This window comes from Peromyscus californicus, unplaced genomic scaffold (assembly GCF_007827085.1).
Source record: "Peromyscus californicus insignis strain IS unplaced genomic scaffold, ASM782708v3 Scaffold_7__1_contigs__length_154581171, whole genome shotgun sequence".
NCBI classification, from domain to species: domain Eukaryota; kingdom Metazoa; phylum Chordata; class Mammalia; order Rodentia; family Cricetidae; genus Peromyscus; species Peromyscus californicus.
The window spans coordinates 149974092-149999871 of NW_026294595.1; the positions used below are offsets into that span (position 1 = coordinate 149974092).

Below are 25780 nucleotides of genomic sequence, written 5' to 3' on the forward strand. Positions count from 1 at the left end.
ACCACAACGGGTTTAGGAAGTTTTTTTTCTGTCACAAATAACCGCTGGGGTGTAGATGGTCTAGGGCTTGTACAGTGCTCCATGGTGTGCTGTGGACCTGGCTTTCCTCTTCTTAGCCATCTGATCTCTTTACCATAGGCTTCCTTTTTCATATCCTAGAATGTCTGCAGCAGCTCCTGCTGTTCGGTCTGGAGAGGAGAAAGGAGAGGGCACACACACCCCTGGGAGAGGCACGCCTTATAAATTGGGCACCACTTCTCTCATATCACCTAGGCCAGAGCTAAATCGGCTAGCTATGTTCAGCTGCAGAGTAAACAGGTTTTGGACCAGCAGGCCTGCGCACCTGCTGGGAAGTGGCTTCTTACAATGATAAGGAAAGAGATCAGAAGGAGGCCACTCAGAGCTCTGCCACTAAAGTTAAGATACAGGCGGGCGGTCTGAAGAGTTTCCATTTGTTTCCTTAAAAGGGACGACTTCAGTGAGTGTCGGAGCCAGCAATACTTCCTAGATGGAGTTGACTCCCTAACATCCAGAGCTCACTTCACATCTTCTTTACTTACCATTTCTTTGGACCAAACTGTTACGTCTTGGGCCTTGTGTCTTCCCAAGCACAGCAAACTTTTCTTAGTGAAGGTCAAACTGGAGAAAGAGAAGGGCTTTGATTCTTTGTTCTCTCTCTCTCTCTCTCTCTCTCTCTCTCTCTCTCTCTCTCTCTCCACACACACACACACACACACACACACACACACACACACACACACACACACACACAGACACACACACACACTTTATTTCATTTTTTTTGAGAGAGAGTTTCTCTGTGTAGCACTAGCTGTCCTGGAACTCACTCTGTAGACCAGGCTGGCCTCGAACTCACAGAGATCCACCTGCCTCTGCCTCCCAAGTGTTGGGATTAAAGGAATGCATCACCACCTCCCACCATTCTTTGACATCTCTTTAAAAGTTTTGTTATCCAATGCACCACACAGTTCATGAGCTTGGGGACCCCTGCTTCCCTTCTTCTTCTTCCTGTTTCCCCTCCTATACCCCAAGGAATGAAGTCTCTTCTTTGTCTCCACACTGCCATGATTGGTCCTCTGCCTTGCCATTTCCACAAAGTTGCCACTACTTCCCACTGTCACCCACTGAAGAAGCCTCGAATTATATGGTGAGCCTCAGTAATAACAGCAGAGAAACACCTTGTTATTGTTGATGTGGAACAAGGCGTGAGATTTCGTCAAAACTTCAGGAAAGTGTCCTATTATTCCTTCATGTTTATTCTCCTTCCCAGCCCCCCCTTCACCTGTCACTCAGGGAGAGCCGCTGAGATGTCTACACTGTGTGGGATTGGAGGTGGGAGACCCTCCCCACCACCACCATCAGCCAGGGTACAACAGGCCTGGGTGGGATGGCACTTCCTATCCCAGCGGGTGCCTGCTATCCTAGGGCTGGTAATCAGCTGCTCTTCAAATACCTTCCGTTACCTTTAAACTTCGGATTTAGTCTTTAAATAAAACTACTTCTTTAAAAGAAGGAAGAAAAACAACAACAACCCTTGATGAATGCACACTGACATTAAATGGAATTGAAAAAAAATGATCAAGGTTTACAATATCATTATAATCAACGAGAAGAGAGGGACCTAGTCCGTCATTATCGCTGTTGCTCATGCATGGATGGGAGGGAGAGTGGGTGCAAAGTCATCAGTAAAAGAGATTTTCTGTAATGCTGATCTGACTATGCCTCCTCCCTGGAGCCCACCTCAGCCCTGGGCTCCCTTAGATGCTGTGCTTTTGGTCTACCCTGGGACAAGCCTCCCTCCGAATGTACAGGTCATGAAAAACGTGGGGGAGGGGGATGTGCTCCATGAAGAGACTGGATTTGGGATTCTGGAAATAACTAGACAGGCTAGTTGTCATCCATTAAATTCATTTTACTGCTTTTACAAATTAGATTTATGTATGTGGTGTGTGTGTGTGTGTGTGTGTGTGTGTGTGTGTGTGTGTGTGTGTGTGTGTGTGTGTAAGGCATCTCGAATGCCACAGCACACATGAAGCAGTCAGGAGACAACTTTCAGGACTTGGCTCTCTCCTTCCACCATGTAGGTCCTGAGGAGAGGAGATAACCCTTTCAGTCTTGATGGCAAATGTTTTTACCCTCTGAGCCATCCCCCGGCCCTGAATTGCTTTTGAATTAGCACCCATGTTGGAAACTGTGTTGACTTAGACCAAGCACTCTAGTAGCTGTTGATGAGCTAGAAGGAACGGACTTGAGATTACCCATGATGAGGGTCACACTTGAAGAATAAGGGAGAAAGAGCCACAGTGTCAGCTCTATGCTCTCCACCTAGGGTTTGGATGTGAGGGTATCAATCACCAATCTGACAGGGTCGGAACCATTGAGGAGACAAATTCCCAGGCATGTCTGTGAGGGCATTTCCAGATTGAAATGTGAAGACCTATGGTAAATGTGGATTGCACCATTCCATGGGTGGAGACAAATTAAATGAAAAGGTGAAGTGAGCGAGGACCAGCATTCACCTCTCTCTGCTTCCTGACTGTGGATGCAATAGGACCGGTTGCCTCACACACCTACTGCCATGATTTATCTGCCATGATGGAATGGGTCCTTGAACTATGAGTTGAGATCAACCCGTCCTTAAGTTGTGTTTGTCAGACATTTTGTTGAAGCAAGCAACAAGACCAGTAAACAGACATATCCAAGAGACAAGCCCTCTGTGTGTCCGGTGGCCACAGTCTACTTCATACTTCTGCTTAATCCTGAATGTGCAGCAGGCACTGAGGGAAGATCTTTGAAGGATATCCTGGGGCCTTTTCAATCTTGTGGGTCAGAAACCATGACTGTACTCATGTGTCTGTAGTTGATGACTTAATTTAGGGCAGATGTTTGGAGGGCTATACCTCCCATCTTTTGAAAAAGAGTAGAGGAAAATTTACCCCCCTGTAGTGTGTGATAGTGGCTGGAGGGGTGGTCTGCCTGTATGCCGTGTGCTCTCGGGACATCTCTTGCACTTTCTGTTTTGTTGATTGACATTGCTGGCATCAGACCTTCATCATAAACAGCCAATCCCTTCTACCTTAGCTGTCTCATAGGGGTGGGTCCAAGACTCTCACTAGGTTTGCTGCTGGATTGTTGCTGACTCTCTCTCTCTCTCTCTCTCTCTCTCTCTCTCTCTCTCTCTCTCTCTCTCTCTCTGTGTGTGTGTGTGTGTGTGTGTGTGTGTGTGTGTGTGTGTGTGTGTGTATGTGTGTGTGTGTGTGTAAGCCAGAGATCACTTTAGATCTTGTTCTTCAGAAACCATCACCCTGGTTTTTCAGACAGGGTCTTTCACTGGCCTGGAGATATCCAAAGGGCTAGACGGCTTCCACCAAGTCCAAGTCCAGAGACCCTCCTATCTCAGTCACCCCAGTGCTGGGATCAAGCACATGCCACCATGCCTAGTTTTTTTCATGGATTGTGAAGCTCCACCTTGGGTCCTCCTGGGCACAAGGCAGGCACTTTACCCATGAAGTCATCTTCCCAGCCCTGAAGCTCTTGCTGCTTTTCCCCATATTTGCTGTGGGAACCCTACCAGTGAGCACTCCTGACAGTACAATGGCCTATGATTGTTAAAGAAGACTGCTAAAAACAAAGAAAGCAAACATGTGCTTATTTCGAAGACCATCAGGGAAGGAGTGACGTGTCATGATCATGTCTTAGAAGAGAACAAAGAAAACATGTGGATTTCTGGAAGATTCTTACAGTCTGTCTTCTAAGATGCTACTTTCAACTTCTCCCCCAAGAGAAAGGGTTTGTATACTCCTTCGAAGGACATTTAGGGCCGAGGGTTGTTCTTCATCTTTAAATACACTCTTAGGGAGAGGTTGGCAGTACTGCAAAGCTCCATATACTCGGTTTCCCCTGTTGTAAACATCTCCTGGGAGCATGGCAGTTGTGGGATAGCTGGTGACATTCTATTAACCCGTGATCATTAAGAAATTTCACAATCTTTTCCTTGTCATAGAATCCCATCTTGAGTGCCACGTGACATATAGCTGTATCTCTGGGCTCCTCTTGGCTGGAACCATTTTTCAGAATGTCTCTGTGATGATGGTTGGAGGAATACTGGCAATCTTGTAGGAGAACCCTCCATCCAAGTTTGTCGGATGCTTTCCTCATGATCAGACAGGGCCTATGGCGCTAAGAAAGGGCAACAGAGAGAGGGAAGCCATTGCACCAACTCTGTGGCTGTTGTCCCTGGCCACCTGGCCAAAGTCACACTTGCTGGGGTCTCCATAGGCAGGCTTCTTATCCTCAAAAATTCTGCTTTTTTTTTTTGTGTGTGTGTGTGTGTGTGTGTGTGTGTGTGTGTGTGTGTGTGTGTGTGTCTCCGAGAAACATCCAATGCCAGGGTCATTCTCTCCTCCTCTACAGCTTTCCCTCAAAGACACACTCTGCCCTCCATCCTTGGGGTTTTCCCCTTGCACCCCATTCCTGTTTCCTCTGACATGAGATCTACTTAGTATTCCTGCAGCAATGTCAATGCACACTTTTTCAGAGCTACGGTGTGAAGCTGAGGTCACCACAGTCTTTACCAAACCTAGCTGTGACTGGAGAAGTAAATTACTTACATTTTCCTTGAAATTATTTGATAAGAACCACATTAAAATCCTCACTGAGAAAATATACCCCAAACCTATAATCAGAGAGATGAGGTCTATAAAACGTAAAGAACCAGGGATACATTTCTTTAAGATTTTATTATTTACCCCGTAGTATTTCAACAGCTCCCATCTCCTCACTCCCTATTTATCAGAAGGTGGGTACAGCTTTCTCCCTCAAACAAACATCCTAATAGCAGCTCATGAGCCGATTCTCTCCCAGTCGGTGATGTTTACTGCACAAAGATGGATAGCCCCGGGTCTTCACAAGGAGGGAGACATATTTTGGAAGCAAATAGACTAATACTTTTTAAAGATAGGGCTTTTGAAGGTTGACTTTGTATACAGAAGTTTCAAATGACTCAGAGACAGCAGGGTTAGGTTCCTGAATACAGAGCACTGACTTCCCATCCTGGCTATCGGTGAGCCCTTACCTCTACCATCAACCTGCTGTGACTTCCTGAGTCTCTTTGGTATCCTCATAGATAGATCCCTCCTGCCCAAGGGCTCTCTGTCTAGGCTAGGTTGCGATCCTTTTCTGTATATATACAGCTGCAAGATGTATACATCCTAGTATCTCTCTCTATATATATATCTCTATATCTATCTATCTATCTATCTATATCTATCTCCATCTATCTATCTATCTCTCCTTAGCCCAGCCAGTACTCCACTTTATATCACATCTTTCTTCTCCCTTGTCCCTTCTCCAGGTGTGGAGGAAGAAATGACCACCAATGGGTCTTGGTTTGTGCTGACACATGGTTTTATTCAGAGCCCTGGCTGGCCTGGAACTCACGGCAATTTTCTTGCCTCAGCCTTCTGAGTACTGGGATTACAGATGTGAATCACCAGGCCCCACTGGCAGAGAGGTCTTGACTTAGCCCTTCAAAGGCCTTTCTTCTTCAGGACCAATCCTTCCTCTTCCTGTGAGTGTGGGGGCTTTTCTTATGAGCCCCTTGACCTCAGATGTTGAGCAAAGGTGTTTCTGCCGGGAAACATCTGCTCTTGCTTGTCTCTGAAATGTGTGTTGTGGACAAGTTCTACCACAAAAGCCAAAGTTTGTGGGCTTTATTTTTTATTTTTTGGTCCATTCTAGTTTAAGAGAAGGCTGTTTGCTTCTTTTTCTTTTTTCTCCTCCACTTTAAAGATCTTGAGGGGAAAGTTAGGAGCATAACAAAACTCTCATGTAGAAAATGTCCTCGAACCTGCAATTACTGGAGCTTGGCCGCCCTGTTTGGAACCTGCAGGCTTGTTTCTCCCTAATGTGCTTTTTAAAGGTTATTGTTCCCAGCTGGCCACCATGGCTCTCTCATCCTTTCCCTGGAGTTTAGGGGAGGCTGGTTCGGGCTCTTCACCCCGAAAGAACCTTCAAAGTAATAGACCCTGTTTAACAGTCTCTCCTAATGGTTAGGGGGCCATCTGGGAAGAAAATGGATAGCCTTGGGTTCTCTAATAATGGCCAGAACAGAAATGTATTTTGAGATCAGATGTACTAATCATTTTTCAAAATGGACTTTTTGAAGGTTGTGTTTCATGCTGGTCTTAAATACACATATCCACATATTCTACTGCGAAAGGATGTGAGGACTCTGCTGGCCATGCACGGCTTCACTGTGCTCTTTTGCCTGTCAACATGGCGCCTTGATTTTCTCCACAAGCTGTTTCCTTTGAGGCCCATCAAGAACTCCCCCACTTAGAAGTTTTTGTTAAGGGCCGCCTTCAATAAAGGAATATTTATTGATAATTATTGCTCATTCCAAGTTAACTGGGTACCCCATAGCCAACCCCAGGTCAGCAGTCCCTCAGTGATACAGAGCCTGGAGCAAGGGTGGGTACAATGGTCGGCTGTCCAACTCAGTCCTCAAACAGACTTCTTTCCGACCCATGTCCCTGCCCTCCATCCTAAGGTAGGGTGGTTAGATCTAGCAAATAAAAATACCAGACACCAGTTAAAGTTGAATTCCAGATGTTAAATTTGAACTCTAAATGGACAACAGACATGTATATATTTCTTTCAAAATTTTTAGATTTGATTATTTTATATGTGTGAGTGTTTTACCTGAATGTGTGTCTGTGCACCATATTCATGCCTGTTGCCCATGGAGGTCAGGAGAGAGCATTGTTTTACCTGGAAGTGGAGTTATAGATAGTAGTGAGCTACCATGTGGGTGCTGGGAACCAAGTCCATTTCCTCTGCAAAAGCAGCAAGTGCTCTTAACCAGGGAGCCAACTTTCCACCCTGGCATGTGTATTTCTAAGCACAAATGTGTTCCAAATATTATACAACATATACCTGTGTTCACCATGAACTGTCCATGCCTGGGATTCACGTGGACTGAGCATCTGTGTTTTGTTGGCAACTCTTCACTATAGTAACACGGAGGGGAGAGCATCTCTCATCCTTGGGCACAGCTCTCCCTGTGGGGAGTTTCAAATCTGATTTTTCTTCTTCATCCAGGTCTGTTGGAGACTTCTTGCTCATGTCTGGCCAGGCTTCCTGGGGTCTTTCTTCCAGCCAGGTAGATTTCTAGGCTGTTATTCCTACACTTAGCTGATTACCTCTTACAAGACAGGAAACTGCTTCCCACCTGCTGGCCATCCTGACCCCCTGGGGTCTCTGAAATCAGTGCTTTTGATTTGTCTCTCTTTTCTGTCCATCTGGACGTCCAGGCTCTGATGAGTTTTATGGCCTGCTCAGGATGTGGCCACCTCAGCAGGGTGGGCTCTGTGGTTGACCAAGGGATGGAAGATGTCCACCCTGAAAAGCCACATCCCTTTTCCTCCTTTCTAAAAGCTAGTATGCTGAAGGGGAAGGGTTAATTGCCTGTTCTCTTTGAAATGGATGAGGAGGACATCAAAGGTGTGACTCCAGGTTGAGAAAGACACTCTCAAAGCAGCAATCAGGGACTCTGATCGCACAGGTTGGGTGAATCTCTGCAGGAAAGCCTACTCTACATTTTATTATCCACCTCACACTACTTCATCTCCTCGCACCCTCTCCACCTTGTATTTATTAGACCTGGGTATGGCTTTCTTTCCTGGATGGAACTTCTGCAATAATGAAGTATGCTTGACAGTCATTTACAGGGTTGGAGGATGTCCTTGTGAGAAAGTATTTAGCCCTGCTTTCCTCTATAGGGGACAAGTAGCTGGGATAACCTGGGCTAATATCTATTTTAAAAAAAGAAGTTGAGGGCTGGAGAGATGGCTTAGCGGTTAAGGGCACTGGCTGCTCTTCCAGAGGTCCTGAGTTCAATTCCCAGCAACCACATGGTGGCTCACAACCATCTGTAATGAGATCTGGTGCTCTCTTCTGGCCTGTAGGCACACATGCAGACAGAACACTGTATACATAATAAATAAATAAATCTTTAAAAAAAAAAAAGAAGATGAAACTTTTTGAAGTGACAAGCAGACTTATAGGGAACAGTGTCACTTTTACCACACTGCTCCCCAGAAGGCCTTGGGGGTGTCCCTTCTGCTGTCCACTCCAAACCTCCCTTTCCCAATCGCTGAATGGACTGTTCTGAAGTTCATTAAAGGCCCAAGTGAGGAAGCTCAACCCAGCCCACTTCCTGTGTTTTCGGCCCTCATTCCTTGATGGTCACTCGTGAATTTTTTCATTATACTTCTGCCAGCATTCATGCACACAGGGTAAGCTACTTTATTTCCAGACCAATGTGCCAGTTTAGGAGCCCCTGATCTGTGCATTCCTTTTCTGGGTTAAATTTATGACTTCAGTGTTTTGAAAACCAGGATGAGTCCCTCCGTAAACCTCGGCAGCCATGTCGACTTTTGAGGTTCCTTTTGCTGCCTTTATGGGATGTTAGAGTCGGTCCATTCAGTTGTCAGTGGTCTCTGAGGGCGTTGTGAGGTGAGGAGGGTCATCTTGTGTACACGATTGTCTCTACACTGTGAAAACATCCAAGTGGACAGGTATTTGTGGGTTCAGGTGAGCCATGGTGCCTGAGGCCCAAGACCATCACCATGAGAGGAGTCTGGGAGCAGGCTAAAGTTTCTGCTCTTACTCCAGGAAGGCCTGAGTATGGTTTTGTTGTTGTTCTTCTTCTGTTTTTTGACCACATGCCTTCAGTTTCTCTATATAATCTCCAAAGTTCAGCTCCGAACAGCTGCCAGCCCCTCCCCAAGGGGAATATTCAGGGGACCTGTGTTGTTTACATTCTTCCACCAAGGGGAAGGCCCCCTTCCACATTCTTTCCTCCAAGTCTCTTCAATCACAGAACAAACTCCATTGTTGCGTGTTGGAGTAAAATCTTTTGGGAAAGACCATACGTATTTTTTAAATTACACTTATTTATTTTTATGTGGGAACTGGGGGTATTGCTCATGCCCCAGTGAACATGTGGAGGTCAGAGGACAAGGTTCTCTCCTTCTTCTTTGTAGGTTCCAGGGATTAAACTCAGGCTATCTGGCTTGGTGGCAAGTTCTTTATCAGACGAATCATTTTGCTGTCCTGGATTGATGGTTTGATGATTGTTTTTTACATGCCTCTGCGCATACTTCTAGGTGGTTCTCTTATGTCAACTGCTGCTCTTTAAGAAGAGGAAAAGGATTTTACCTGTTGGGTATTGTGCATGTTTGTGTGTGCTCTCACGCGCCCACGTGAAGGTCAGAGGTCAATCCAGACTGTTGTTCCTCAGTTCCTTTCACTTCCCCTTTACCCTCATTTCTTTTTTCAAGACAGGGTTTCTCTGTGTAACCTTAGCTGTCCTGGAACTAGCTCTGTAGACCAGGCTGGCCTCAAACTTACAGAGATCTACCTGCCTCTGCCTCCCAAGTGCTGGGATTGAAAGCATGGGCCACCATTGCCCAGTCCACTTTGGTTTTTCAGACAGGGTGTTTCATTGGCCTGGAGATGCCCAGTGAGCCCCAAAGACCAGACCTGTCTGTCTCCATCTCCCTAGTTCGGGTATTACAAGCAGACTCTGCCATATCAGGCTTGTTTGTTTTTTCTTTCTTTCTTTTTTTTTTTAATGTGGGTTTTGGGACCAAACTTAGGTCATTTTGTTTGCAGGACAAGTGCCTTATCACCCAGGCCATCTTCCAGCCCTGGCTAAAGATTCTTTCTGAGGCTGTACTGGACTTTTGGCCCCCTCTCTCAATTTTGCATTGTATCTCTTTTCCCACCTGTATTTTTGGGTTCACTTGCAAGCTTGTGCACTACTGAGCTTTTGGATTGCAAGTGCAGCTTAACCAGACTGATTGCATTTAGAGAGAGTCTAACAGAGAGCTCCCAGGGTAAGAAAGCACTCCGTCCAGTTTCATGTCACAAAAGAGGGAATTTCTAAAGCTGGTGTGAGTTTGCAAAGTAACTCTGTAGGTTTCTGTAGGAGTCGGGCTGTCTTCACCACCATCCCTCTTGTTCTGCCGCTCTTGCTTCGGCTCTGAAGCAACAGGCCCAACCTCCAAGTTCAAGACTATGTGATCCACTCTTAGTCCAGCTCTGCTGCCTCTTGATATGTCTTCTCCACTTGGGTCTGGAAGAACTCGTGACGGCCCCCTTTGTTCTCTTATGGGAATCCATAGAAACCACACCGTGCTTCTGCTGAGAAAACACTACTTCAGTGGGTTGTTGCGCAGCCGTATTGCAAGATGAAGCCAAGCCGAAAACACTTCAGTGGTCCCTTTGTCCACCCGCTTAATTTCTTTCCCACACTCCTGAGTCAGAAAGTGTTCTTGAGTGAGTTTTGGCGTAAACATTTCTTCTTTTTTATTCTTCTCCCTTTATCTTAGTCCCTCACTCCTAAGAATATTTCAGGCCCCCACTCTTCCACTAGTCCTGTTTAGAAGAAGTTTCTTTTTGCTGGCTTTCCCAAGGCCCCTCTCCTGCACACAAAAAGAAGGGATGGCGAGAGCCAGATCCGTGTAAGTGAGGAAAAATCACCAAGCTCTACACTCAGAACCAGTAAAAGCAGCACACTGCCCCCTCTCTGCTTTTCTGAAATTTGGGATTGATCAAAGACCACAATTCTCTCTGAACATTTATCTTTCCACAGAGACTGCACCTAATTTTGTTTCTCCCTAAGGTGATTGGAAAACCAAAATTGATGGGGCCAGCTCCCACATTTCCTTTCTTGCCTCTGCCTTTCCTTTGACTTAAGCCATCCCCCACCCACGCCCTCTCAGGATTAATGGGGGAGCCAAGGGAAGATCTTTCTCCCTGGCTATTATCATTGAAATGGATCAATTTCTCCTTTTTAAGGATGCAAGGAAAAATGAGCTCTTCCAAATAACTCAGTTACATTTTGAGAAATGGACCTGCCTTTCACAGGCTCATTCGGTTGTAAGAAGCATTAAAAAGTAATGATTCAGAGTAAGTGTGCATGAGTGTGTGAGGGGCGTGTGTTGTCTGCATGTGTCTGTACAAAAACATGTGTATGTGGGCATATGAGCATGGAGTTGAGAGGTCAACCTCAGGTGTCAATACTCAGTAGCTGGCCACCTTGTGTTTTGAGACAGAATCTCTCTCCCTGGAACCTGGGGCTCAGCCATTAGGCTAGACCATCAGGCTGCCTGTCTCTGCCTCCCCAACGATGAGATTGCAAGTGCGCACTGCTGTACGTGGTGCTGGAGGTCCTAGCTCAGGTTGTCATGTTTGCAAGGCAAGCGCTTCCTCCTGAGCTACCCTTTCAGCCTGGAGGAGGGTCACTGGAGCTCAGTTGTGGTGGTACAGATCTCAAAGAGCATTTCAATAATGCTATTACAGCTGCCCTTCATCCCAGCTCTCTGGAGGCAGAAACAGGCGGACCTCTGTGAGTTCGAGGCCAGCCTGGTCTATAGAGTTCCAGGACAGGCTCCAAAGCTACAGAGAGACCCTGTCTCAAAAAAAAAAAAAAAAAAGGTAGTTCTACTTCCTGCTCCTCCTGCTCCTCCCCTTCCTCCCTATCTCTTTCTCCTCCACCTTCTTCTTCTTGTATTTTTAGGTACAGGCTATGATTTGGGCAAAAACTTTAACTTGACTGATTTTTTTAACATGACTCTACATACATTGATATGTCTTTCAGAAAAAGGGAAAAATAACCTTCAAAGAGAAATGTTAAATTAATTGGCTAAATTAAATGTTAAATTAAATAACAAGGAACTGGACACTACTAAGAAAGGCAGACTCTGACGTAAAATGTGTGATTACTTCAGAGAGACAAACTTTCAGACACTCAGAAGAGGGAATGTTCTGCTACACGGTGAAATTGTGAAAACTGTGTTTTTCTGTTCCTTTGACCCGGTCTCTCTGGAGAGCTGGACTTGTGGCTCCGTGACCATGATGTCTCTCCTTGAATGCTTTTGGGAGGTGACATTTCCGTGATTCCTTAGGCTGTCCACTTCTGACACTTGAATCAGATGAGGCGCTCTTATGGCATAATTTGCAGCCCATCTTTTTGTGGCATTTACCATGGCAGCAATCATTGTATAATTAGGTTTAATTCCTTCTTTTCAGTCACGTGGACACTACATCATCTGTGAAAAACTCCATTCCTTCAATCATTAGCAATGAACCTATATTTAACTCCAGGGCAGGGTGGGGTGAGGGAGGTCTTCTGTCCTTATTCCTTGTCTGCATATATTCTTTGGAATTATCACATAACTAACTGAAGTTCTTAACTGGATGTACACGCACATGCACACACACACACACACACACACACACACCCTCATGTAGTTGCCTGTCTGCTCTGACAGGCACGTTCAGAGATGAAATGTTTACCTATTATGCATAAGAGACAGAGAACCAAGTGTTATGTGTGTATGTGTGTTACAACCTGTGTGTACCATGAAGGGATGGGGGTTGTGGGTTGGGGCCCGCACTGTCACACACCATTCCAGAATGTTTTCTCTAGCAGAATCAAGATGGCAGCCTGAACTGCAGGGCTCCCTCACCCACCGACTCCCTCCCTTTTCTCCGACGAGAGCTAATGGATCTGCAACATTATTTTTCCTGTCAGAATTAATAGGAGATATTCTTTCCCAAAGCCATTATTTAAGTAATATTGCTTACAGAATTGCTGAAGCAGGATACCCCCTCCTTCTGCAGGGTGTAAATCTTCAGAAACGATGAAGCAATGGCTTAAACACATCAATTATATTCCAAAGCCTGAACTTTTCTCTCTACCATTTTCATTTAGAGTTAAGAAAGTTTGAAATTAATGACCCATAAAGTAGATTCTCTTGAATTAATTTTGACACTAAAGGATTCAAATAATATTAACATCCCCCTTCATTTGGATTCCTTTCTTCTCTACAATTTGTTCTTTCTTTATTTTGGCGCATTCTCTTATTGTCTGGGCATGGTTAAAGTTTTGACTTAGCAAAAGAATTTAAGTATGCTCTCCCACTCAAATATGGGTGATTTTCGGCCAAGTAGAGGAAGGATAGTAAGTGAAGTTTTCTCAGACTGATTAACTTTCCTCAAAGAAGAAGAGAGGAATATGAGGGAATAAAGAGACGGTTCAGGAGAGGCAAGGCTGAAAAGAGGCAGTAAAAAATACCACAGATTTGGTTAGAGATGAAACAATCAAATAAACACTTTTTCCTCTTCTTTTCATGAGCCTCTCAACTCTGCTAGAGAATCTGTGCTTTAATTACTGCCTGGGAGGTTCTATCTCACTCTCAGCAACCTGTTCTGGCCCTTGGGTGACAGCGCTGATTTGACTTTTAAGTGCATTTTAACACATATGGGCACCTGCTGGGAGGTATCCTCATTGTTTTCAGCCCCAATTTTAGAGGCAACATCATAATTTGCCTTTTAGTTTTTCTTTGTAATAAACAGCAATGACAAGGAGCAAAGGAAAATATACCATTTCTCAGCCTCATTCACACTACAAACACACACACAGACACACACAGATACACATACAGATACACACAGACTCACACAGATATACATACACAGACACACACACAGACTCACAGATACACACACACACACATACACACACACACACACACACGAAGAAGACACACTTTAGTTGAGGTAAGAAGACCACTCTAAGTGGCGCCATTTCGTGGACAGGGAATTGTGGACAGTGCAGATGGAGACAGTGAGATGAGCAGCATGTGCTCACTGCTCTCTGCTTCCAGACTGTGTGATGAGCTGCTTCAAGCTGCTTCCAGCTGCCTGGGCTGCTCAGTGTGATGAGCTGTACCTGGAATGTCAGCCAGAACAAACCCTTTCTCCTTTAAGTTGCCTTTGTCAGAACGTTTAGTCATCATGGCAACAGGGAAGGAAGCTAAGACTAGAAGTGGCCAGCAGTTCTTTCCTTCTTCCCACATCTTATACGACATTCTCTCTGTGCACATAACATATATGTTGTTTATATAGTGGCATAAAAATCTTACCGTGAGGGGCCGTGTCATTTAGATACCCAACCTTGACTCTGTAGGCAGCTGTTCCTAATGTTGGTTTCTACTGTCTCCCTCCTTACTGTTCTAACCAACAGCCATTGTCTCTTGGATGGTGGTGTGGGTATTATCTCACTTTATGATACTACCAGCACAATTTTCACAGTCTGGCAAATATTTTCTAGATTACTTTTTTTTTTTTTGACAAAGCTTCCTGTAGCCCAAGCTGGTCTTAAACTCACTATATAACTGAGTGTGGCACTAAACTTCCAATCCTCCTGCCTCTACCTCACAAATCCCAAAGGCCCACCAGGGGTCTGGTCATGTGTCCCTGCACCCAGGTAGCCTCTCTGAATGTGCCACTTGTTAGGTCTTTTCCAGTGAGGACACCTCGGTCACGCCCCACACTCTCTCATTACTTTCTGCTTGCGAACCACCACTTTGCACAGACCACCTAACCTGTGTAGGTGATTTTCTTCAGCAAATGTAAGATAAACAGCTCAGTGATGGTGCTAGGCAAGTTTGATTAATTCACTGGCAGGATTGAATTCGATCTCACAACTAGCTTTCAAAACATTTCAAACCAGCCCCATGCACAGAATTGAAACAAGCCGAGAGGATCATGTGATCCAGACATGCTGGTTCACCCTGAAACAAGACTTGTGGATCATGACAATGGCAGGTGGTCCTGAAGTAAAAGTTTTCTAACTCCACACATATCAAGGGCCCACTTTTCTGAACACTGTGTACAGATGGCTGCAGGTGACCTGGGACAAAACCAGGCCCTGCCTTTGTTGACTGCTGTGCCTGCCTTGGGCATCTCACCTGCTCCGGGGGCTGGCCTCTAGGCTTAGGCCTGGGGTTCTGTGGGGTTGTCCTCAGAAGGGGTTTCTGAGGTATGGAGGACCATCCCTCTCCAACAGGCCCTCCTACATCTCTTCTAATGACCTCCCCACACTTCCATTATTATTATTAGGATTAATGGAAGAGTATTAATTCTACCTCTAAAGCTATTAGTTAAATCACAGTTCTCTGAAATTGCTGAGACGGAATAATTTTTCCCCCATCCTGGCTGTGTAAATCTTAAGGAGTGATGACTCTCCGCCACAGGTATGTTGATTGCATCCCAGGAAGAGACCCATACACAATTTCCACTCAGCAACAAGAGACTTTAAAAATCAGGACGTGTAGAGTGCCAGCCTGGGTTCACCTCAGCATTCAACGCTGACATCTATCTAATCACCTTCCATTATGATCTCAGAATCCTATCTTGACTCTGTATTTGAAAGGTGCACTTTTGTAGAATGGACATGTTAAAAAAAATTTTTTTAAAGACTCCAGGCAAGATTTTAAGCACCATTTTGTCCTAAACATAGTCAAGGCACAGGATGTCTGTGAGGGGAGAGGCTGATTGCCTTTCACCAGAGAAACTGAAGTGATGAGAATTGCCAAGAAAGTGACCTTAGAGAGAAAAGACTCATGATGAGTCTGAGGAGAACCTTCCAAAGATTGCATTAGAACAGAAATACCAGAGGCTCCCCTTGCTCAATGCACTTTCCTGGTCCTCTCTTGGGTCCCTCCTGCTGGTAGAACTGGAGGCTGAAGCTGTCTCTGCCAGCTCGCCAACCACCCACCAGCTTCTGGCCTTCCCATTACTTCCTGGCTGCCGTCAGCATCCAGCATCGCTCATCTTCTCTGCAGAGAGGACCCAAGGCCCTTCTGCCTCCACTTTGCACCATACTGCTTCCTAAAGAGATTACATAAACAGTCACATGTCAGCAACGAATGAAGGGACCCTCAGACAAGGCCCCAGGTGTACAATAGGGACTTCAAGAAAACGATGGGATAATTCCATGGCCGAATAGTTCAGATTCATGAGTGGCACGGCCCTGGGGACAGGTACTGCCTGCATGGTTTCAAGTCTTCCTGTGGATAGCGGTGGGGTTGGGACGTCACCTCGATGTCTGAGCATCTTCTTGCTGCATCTTTCACAGTGTTGATGGCACCTGCTTGGTAACATTTTTGTGTGTGTGATTATGGCTCAGTGGGTAAAGGCCTTTGTTGTCAAACCTGATGATCTGAGTTCAGCCCAGGGACCTACACGGTAGAAGGAGAGAACTGACTTCTGAAAGTTACCCTCTGGACTCCGCATGTGCACTGTGGTACGTTACGTGTACCCTCCGACAATAATAGTAACAACATGTTCAGGATAAAATAAATCTCTGTCCCTATTAGGTAGTAATCTCCATGAGGGGTATCAGCCTCCCTTACTGCCGAATGAACGCCTTAGCTCTTGGAACAATATTGGCCACACTCAGTGTTCGGTCAATACTCAAGCTCAACAATACGGGCTCAAAAATATAGACTTAAAATGGATTCAATAAATACTTGAATAAATGAGCAAATGACCATTCACAATGTGATTAGTTTTAAAGATCTGCCCAGCTTTTTTTGTAAGCGATTGCTTGTTTTAATTGTCAGCACATTGTGTGTTCTTTAATGGCAGAGACACTTTTGAACAATTTAATCTCAAATCAATTACGAGTTCCAGAGACGAACCCACCTTCCTGTTTATAATTTCCGCTCGCTTAGAAGGGCAGCAAGCTGATACTGGAGGCTTACATTCCAACTTCAGATTTCTGAGTCTGTGGACTCCACATGAATGGAATTTGGGGAGCTATTGGGATGAACCAAAAGAAATTATTCAAATTACTCACATTTTGAGATAATGATATTTGAGTAATACATTTATTAGCATGTTAATAAGGCCTGGAAATGAGACAGCCCGGAGCAGATTTGACATTAAAGAGGCCGATAATGCCACTGTCAGTCTGTCGTGCTGTCTCTGCCCGTGTTTTCTTTTTAGTTATTTTACAGTTTCTTGTAGCCTTTTCAAGAGGGCTAAATTTGCAATTGCTGTAACTGCTTAAGCAGTCTCTTCTTCCTGACGTGGTACCGCAATTATTTCTGAGAGAAATTATTAAGAGTGCGGCCTTTAATCAGGGGAAGAACACGCAGCAGAGAGCCTTGGTGAGAGAATTCTCTAATAAGATTCCTGTAATCAAGTGTGGGCAGTCGGGTTCTGAAGATACATGGAGATGGTAGAATCTGTAATTCTGAAGATGGGGAAGTGATTCATAGGGTATGGAGCTGAAGCCTAAACAGGATGGCATTTTGCACTTTAAGATCTGACCAGAGCAGGGCTTGCTTTTGGAAAGGGGCCATTCATTTCAAAGCAAGTTAGTGTCCTGCTTCAATAATCCAAATTAGTTTAACACACTTCGGTGACATTTTTTGGGCATTTTTCACAATTATTAGAGATAATTCACTTTTCTCTGTACACTGTAGGGTTGAAAGCAAATTAAATCAATAGATTTTCTTCCTTTGCTCTCTCAGATGAGCCAGAAGTTATCAGTCAAATGTGCACACGACCTTTCTGCTTAAGCTTAAAAACCCAAACAACCTGTTGGGAAGACGTTTGGCCAATCTGATTATTTTCTCTATACTAATTGGTTTTATTTCTTCATTAAATTGAATGAATTGCCTGGTCATTTCGTCACTGTGGGGATGAAGCTTGATCCACTTAACAGTGAGTGGCTGTCCTTGACAGACCATGGATCTCTAGACATGTCAGCCATTGTGACAGCTTCCTGGTGAGGATGGAAGCAGACCCCGAATCAACCCACTTTCTCCACATTGATGTTCAGCATCCTGGTCGAGACATGGAATCTGGGCCCCCAGGAGACCCTAGAGACCTGGGAACTGGCTTTCTACCTCGGATGCTTTCCTTCTTGCAGGCCAATCTTCAGGTGGCATCAACGCGTGTCTTTGAAAAAACAAATGTTGACCCACACTGAAAACACTGGCTCTTTCCCAGACGGCATTTGTACTCTGAGATGAAAATCCCTGTTGACACCCTACCTTTACTTCATCCCCTTTGCTCACACCCTCCTTCCACACTGGTGTCCGCGGCCTCGCTATAGTCCCTTAGTCCCTAGATTCTTTACTAGTGTTTGTTCTTTGTCTTCTAGAATATCCTTGGCATGTGGACCGTGCAATCACTCTCAGTGCCATTAACCATCTCTCCAGGGTTTCCCCACCTTTGTGGCTGGGTTCTCCATTACCTCCTGTGTCTTGTTCTGTCTACAGCAGTTCCTGGTTGTCACTCTGCCATATCCCTACCCTCTGTCTGGTGGCTTCATGAGCCCTGTATCACCTGCACTCCTTTCCGTGTCCCTGCCCTCATCACAGGTCCCCTGTCCCCGTTAGAGCAGAGTCCCTTGAGGACCAGGTTCCTCTCAGTTGTGGGGTCTCTGGGTTCTTGGGCAATGCATTACCTGCTTTGCTGAGCCCAGAGGAGGTGTGCCAGCAGCTGGCTGCCCCATCATCACAGCACTCACACGTGCTCATCACCGGGGCGGCCTGGGAGGGAAGCCCACAATTCTTTAACCCTTTGTGCTTCCCTGTTCATTTTCAAAGCGGGTTTGCTCAGGATTAGTGTACACAGTAAACCTAGCAGCTGACCTGTGAAGATGGAAGATCTTTTTAGATTTTTGTGCTTAAATATAAGGGGTGGCATATTTCTACACACTTTGTTTGCTTTTAGAAGCCCAGGAAAATTTAGGCATCATGGGTTTGTGATACCCATGCCCATAGGAGATGGATTGAGGAGGTGACACCATGTGTAGAGAGGACATAGGTGCCATTGACCTGGTTTATTTTCAGATAGCATGGCCCCCTGGCCTGGGGCTCACTCACTTGGCTAGACTGGCCAGCAAGCAAGACCCAGTGATCCTTCTGCCTCAGTTTCCCCTGTGCAGGGTTTACAAGTGCATAGCATTGTACCCAACATAGGTTTTAGGTTTCTAACTTGACAATGTAGCCAGGTGACCCTGTAATAGTGAGGCCTACAGTGGAAAAGCTACCTGTGAAGGCCAAATTGTTTATTATTATTATTATTATTATTATTATTATTATCATAATTTTTCTGTCTTTTTTCCTTCCTCCATTCATTCTTCCCTCCTTCAATTTTCTTGTCCCTTCCCCCTCTCTCCCTCCTTCCCTCCCTTCTTCCCTTCCTTCCCCTCCCTCCCTTCTCCCCTCCCTCCCTCCCTTCCTTCCTTCCTTCCTTCCTTCCTTCCTTCCTTCCATTTTTTAAAATGGGAATAGAGAACCCATAACATTTACTACAAGCTTAATGCATGAGCTTTAGCTTGTCCAAAGAGAAATCAAGCATTAGACAGTTTGGGAGTCTGGGGAATGGTTTTAATATGTCTGTAGAAAGGTAAACAGAGAAAGTGTCGGGGACTTCAAAACTTATTAACTCTGAGGAAGACAATTTTGTTTAAAAAAGGCAATGCAATCTCAATGTTCAACACAGCTCAGTTGTGACAGGTGTGCACCTGGCTTAGACTAGCCACCTAAACAAGGCGTGGAGTCAGGGCTCCGCATATGAAGGTTAAGAGGATGAGCACGACAGGTGTGCTGTGTGCAAGGGAGCTGAAGTCTTGGAGGGAGGGTCTTAGAGGAATAGCTACTCTCTTCTGTCCTTGAGGGAGGTCTTAAGTTAGCCTGTAATCTAAACAAGAGGGAGAGATGAATCTCAGAAGACTCCAGAATGAAAAAAAAAAGATGGCTGGGTGGACAGGTTGTCAGCTTTCCTAATAAGTAGAAACGTTTGAGGTTTTCAAACTCTGGTGCATGTAGAACTTTAATCAAAATAAGAGCAGATTTGACAGTGTGCCCAGTGCATCTTCCAGGGATCCAGGCATTCTAGAAAGTTTTTTTTCAGCTCATCTCATAATGCAGTCTACCTTCTTGGAAAGGATTACCTCGTGGTTCTTTTGGCCTGACTGTGGGTTTCTGTGAGGAAATGGAAGAGAGAGGAAGGGGGGCCAAGGGGGAGCAGGTCTAAGAGGTTATTCTGTCTTTTCCTTTCCCACACGGAGACAACTGCCATAGTAAATGACAACATCCCAGGTACCCACCTCACCCCCTGCTGCCTGGCACTCTGGTAGAGACCAAGACGTGTCATCACTAAGGTGTTCTCACCTGTGGTCTAGCAAGTTCTCTAATCTTGCCACCTGGCTTAGGACCAAGGGACTCAAAGTGATCTCAAGTTAACCCAAAGAAGCCTAGCTGGAGGGTAGCTCTGTGATGAGAACAGACACCACGACGAACACTATTTACAATGTATATGGTCATTGTAATATGGTATGGAGTCATCAACTTGGCAGCTTGGTTTTTACCATTTCCTTCCTTGGAGGAAGTGAGGACAATGCATTTGCTAAGTGTGAATTGGAGGTAACCAGAGTCCTGTACACATTGTGTGAGCTGAGGTTCACTGTGGAGACTCGGACAGCCTACTAGTCATTCTTGGCCCACTTCATGATTCTAGATGTATATAAAAAAGACTATGTTCCCTCTTTCAGGTCTAAATCTGCAGGGAGAATCATCTTGTGCCAGCACAGACTTGCCTGTTGGTCATGGGAACAAAGAGAAGGACCGTGACTCCCAAGAGACTTCAGGACCCATCTCTCCTGACACAAGCTCAAAAACCAACCTGGAACGAGACAATTCAGCTCTGAAGGTGGGAGCCACCATTCTGAGGCGCCACTGTCTACCCATCATATAGACTTGTGCCTTTATTTCCTAATCACTACCTATGTGGTAAAATTTCCTGGTCTCCTTCTGGGGCTCCCCAGAACCTAAAACCAGACAACAAAACAAAGCAACCAAGAAAACATTCCCAAATAGTCTACACTAACAAAATTAGATAACTTTGGGCTGGGGATATGGATCAGTAAGTAAAACACTTGCTGTTCAAGTGTGAGGACTGGAGTTCAAATCCCCAGTGCCCACATCAAAGCTGGATGCATATCTTGAAGGTCTGTAACCTCAACACTCCTACAGGAAGATGGGAGGTGGAGATAGGAAAACCCCTAAAAGTTCTGGGGCCAGCTAGTCTGGTGTGTGCACTGAAAAACAACCAAGAAAGCCTGGTGTGAGCCAGGTGGAAGGTTGACACACACCTGAGGCTGTGTCGTGTGTCACATGTACAATTGGCCGGCTTTGGCTATGAAACTGTTGGTAAGTTTTCTTGAAAACTCCAAGTCTGTGTAAATAATTCCCTGGAGAAGAAAGATGCTAGCACATGTTGAGTGTTACTACAGTGTGAAAGCTCCCTAGGTGGAGACAGGAAGTGTGGGGCCAGCTGGATAATAGAGTTGTTCGGCTTTACGCAGAGACCTCTTTTGTATCAATCAGGAGCTTGGCTGAGGTTAATGTGCTGATTAGTTATTAATGGAAACTTATTGAGGACATCCTATTGAGGTTCACGCTCAGGGAGGAGTCATCAGGACCTCAAGACCTTGCTTTCATTGCGGACTGTGTTTCTGACCACAGTTTTCTTTATGCCAATTAACCTTTCCCCCCATTTCTTTTCCTTTGCACTTTATTGTAGGATGTTTCTCTATCTGCTGGTGAGCATAATGACTGTTCTCTGGAGAAGGAGTATGCTGATGGCTCAGGACTAGCTCTGCAATGTAATGCATACTTGGCAGTGCTTCAGGAAGATCCTCTGCTCCAGGGCAAGAGTTTTGATGTTGGACCCCCAGGGACTCCACTGCCGCCTTCCCAGGAACAAGTCTCCGTAGTTCCCAACCTGTGCATCTCCCCAGATGTTTCAGAGCCACCTCCGTCCTTTAGATCTAAAGGGACATTTCCCCACCATGACATTGCTACCTCTGTGGCTGCCGTCTGTGTTTCTGCAGGGACACGAACAGGACACAAAACCCTGGAGGTTCACAGTGCAGAGTCCTGTGCAGAGGAGGCTCTGGCACAAAGCTCTGCAGATAGGAGAGCCATGCCAGAAAGCATAGTACAGGCGCTGCTGCCAGGGAGACCTTCACCTGGTAAAATAGCACCTGGAGAAACCCATTTAGAAATACCGCCATCAGGCCCAACTTCAACCAGTTCACAACAGGAGGAAGTGAGACCTCAGGCAGATTTTCCTTCCTGGAGCCAATATGGACATGGGGAAGTGGCCATCCAGTGTGCTGCTTTAGGGAGTGAGAGTAGGACATGTCACACTGAAGGATTAATTACCCCCAAGAGTGTCGTGGCTCCTTCTGACCAAGGGCAACCCTCCGAAGTCTCTGAAGCCCCCTTGAGATCTATCCGAAAAAGGAGTTTGGAGGGAATGAGAAAGCAGACTCGGGTGGAATTCAGTGACTCCAGCAGCGATGATGAAGACAGACTGGTCATAGAGGTATGATGTGCTTCCAGAGAAAGATGGTGGTGATGGCCAAGGCCTGGGGATCCTCCGAGACAGCATGACCAAGTGGAATGGGCACTGAGCTCTATAAAACATCCACAGACTCTGAAAGCCATCTGAGATTCCTTTAAGCCAGCTCTAACCAACACCATGCCCAGATCCAGCCTTACCTTCTTTAGCTTCTCTCAGACAGGCTTTGACCTCTTCCCACCATCACCTGGAAGAGTCAAGATGGCCAGAAGTACACTCTCAAGGGACTCCAACTTGATGCAGTAATCTATACTGCCTCATCCAGTAAAATGACACTGACCGGAAGAGCCATATGTGACATTGCTCCTGACCAGGGAGACCCTGCAAGGTCAAGCCCCTGACCTCTTCATCACTATGTGACGAGTGGCAAGCACACCTGGGTCACTGGGGGAGCTTGACGAAAAAGGATGGGGTGTGAACTGGGCATCAGGATGGTTCTGTGAACTTTTGAATCCAGATGCATTCAAAAACTGGTCAGGGCCAGCCATCCCAATGGACAGTGTAAATACACATCACCATGCCTAAAGCCCTTTTAAATGTTGCACAAATGGTCAATACTTGTTTCTGGTTCAAAAACACAAGCACGTATGGCCCTTGTACCTGGTGCCTTTTCTGTGAGAGACCCCCCCCCCCCCGCCAAAAAAAAGCGTGGTGATTTTTGTTTTTTCTTTTTTTAGATCTTGCAAAGGAACATTGCATTAAGTCAGTAAAATAGTCACTAGAATGAGTCATTATTTTAAAAGGGGGAAAATTCACTTATTTTCCTTTGATTATTTTTGTCATATTGGGCTCTGAGCAATTTCAATTAGAGGGTTACATTTTAGTAATCTGTACAGCTTGAACTGATGCCTGTGCCTCATGATGGAGTCTTTCAGGCTTCCTCCAGAAGCTTCCAGGACATAAAACTAATTGGAGTTTTGACGCTGTTTTACATCTTGGTAATTTTATTTTGGGGACTTGGTGTTATTTTGCTGTCAAATTAAATCAGCCTTTATATTGTGCATTTCAGAACAGCACAGATCAAATCCCCCAGTATTCCAAGCCAGTGCGCCCCTGTGTAGAGGCAAATAGGTCTGCATCAGTCAGCCTTCCACGCAGGCCCCGGGTTCCCAGGCTTTCTCTTCTTCCTGTTAATTATTTGAGAGGGAAACTTCAAGAAGTTTACACTGTCCATTCCTCTATGGTTTTTTATTTGCCTTGGTATGATTTTGTACAATTTGTGATTTCTAGCCAAACTTGGCTTAACTCTGAGGTAATGATGCTCATGTGACATCCTGTGCTCTCAGGCAAGGCAACCATGAGAAGCATCTCACACTCATGAACATAGTTTCCTAAGTCCTTACCTGTGAGGAAGTATGGTACAGTTTCAAGTACTTTCATGTAACCTTTCCAGCTTTGCTGTTATCCACAGAGAGCTTCAGTGCAAGAACAGATTCCTGCTATTATGTACCTATGCCTGTGTTCATCATACACATGTTCAGAAATATATCACTGATCTCAAACCCAGTCAACAGGAGTTGAAAAAAACTAGACATTGCCTCTGTATGCTTCTTAAATCAAATGAGAATGACATGGTGATTGGCTACCCTTTGGGTGGCCTGTGCCTGAGAAGGGCACTGGAAGAAGCTGTCAGAGTCCCATGGAAGAGAGACATGATCCTGATTGGGTCTTTGGCTGGGAGACCTCGTGACGGCTGCCTCTGTGCATGTTTCCCTGGATGAGAATGAGACCTGGACAGAGGAGCTAACTGTGTTTGTGGGGGCTAAATCCTGGCGGGAGTAGCTGATAGAGAGACCAAGGCTCCCTTACATCTGTGTCTTCATAGCCTGGAAATGTCCCCGAGGAAACCATTGCTCCAGAGTTGTCATTTGGGGGACTGATTCACAAATACTGTTCAGATATTACTGCTATGTAATATGTGAGCTGAGGGAACGTTCATCAAGTTCCTCCCCCACCAGAATTCTTGATTTTGGGGTACAATCACCTACCTTATAAATCAGAATTATAAAACAAAGGGCATAAACTGAGTGGAAGAGAACATGTATATAGAACTGGCTCCTTTGCCTCAGCAGGTACAGGCCAAGAGAAGAAAAAAATTACCTTTTAGATCAGTGGTTCTCAACCTAGGGGTCAAGACCCCTTTCATAGGGTCACCTAAAACCATCAGAAAACACATGTTTACATTATGGCTCACAACAGTGGCAAAATCACAGTTTTGAAGTAGCAATGAAAATAATTTTATGGTTGGGGGTCACCACACCATGAGGGACTCTATTAAAGGCCACCCTATCAGGAAGGTTGAGAACCGCTGCTCTAGATCCTTATTTCCAGGTGACTACTGAAATCTAAGAGGGTCACCATGCCCATGTCATAACTGTGGCCCTAAAAAGCACACTATGCCACATGTCACAGTAGGAGTTCTGCCTCTTCTGGGCCACCATAGCCAGCTGCCACTCCCAAGCCTATATACAACATTGTGAGATATTGATTCTATCTTTAAACCCCTGTGTCTGTTACAAAGACAGGCACCTCACCAGACCCGCCACTTCACCTGGCCATTTAGTGAGTTTCAATCTTCCCAGGAGTCCTTTACTTTAAATCAACATGAATTTGTGAACCTTGTATTTCAATAGATTTTTTTTAAACCAAACAATTATTTTGAATGAGCTTGGGAGGAGCTAGCTGCTAAAAATTATCCTAAAGTAAGATATTGTTTGGTTTGGTTTGGTTTTAATGGGAAGTCCTTTTTATAATATATATATGTATTATATAACAAACAGTCACTGGTTTTTATAAATCTAATTTTCTTAAGGCAAAATACAATTATAAGAAAATTATGAGAAAACATTTACCCATAAAACCCAAAACTCAGCTTGCGTTATTAAAATAAAATTCTGGTATTACCAGTTGATCATTGCTGCAGTTTGACAATATTACAAGCACACATCACATGATGGTTCAGGGAAAATACATCTCTTTTGTAGCTTGAGTTTTCCTGCCTGGCCCAGGGTCAGGGCAAATCTCTCTCACCTGCCAGTCCCACAGCCGCTCAGACCTGACCAAGTAAACACAGAGACTTATATTGGTTACAAACTGTATGGCCGTGGCAGGCTTCTTGCTAACTGTTCTTATAGCTTAAATTAATCCATTTTCATTAATCTATACCTTGCCACGTGGCACGTGGCTCGTGGCTTACTGGCATCTTCACATGCTGTTTGTCATCGTGGCGGCTGGCAGTGTCTCTCTGACTCAGTCTTCCACTTCCCAGCTTTATTCTCCTCCTTGTCCCACCTACACTTCCTGCCTAGCCAATGGCCAATCAGTGATTTATTTATTGACTAATCAGCAGCACATTTGCCATACAGAACATCCCACAGCACTCTTTTCCGTGCTGAGGATGGAGCTCAGTGGTAGAGTGCTTGCCTGGCATGCATGCAGCCCTGAGTTCAATTTC

General features: G+C 45.2%; 1 protein-coding gene across 2 annotated transcripts in view; it reads left to right on the plus strand.

Annotated features, from left to right (window-relative positions):
* Znf831 (zinc finger protein 831) overlaps window positions 1–25242 on the plus strand; it is a 107871-nt gene extending 82629 nt beyond the window's left edge. For both annotated transcript variants that reach the window (XM_052723863.1, XM_052723862.1), the window contains 2 exons: window positions 20453–20610; window positions 21484–25242. In XM_052723863.1, coding sequence (XP_052579823.1) covers window positions 20453–20610; window positions 21484–22296 — 971 coding nt within the window. In that variant the 3' untranslated portion in view covers window positions 22297–25242. The remainder of the gene's footprint in view (window positions 1–20452; window positions 20611–21483) is intronic.
* Window positions 25243–25780: the final 538 nt, after the last annotated feature.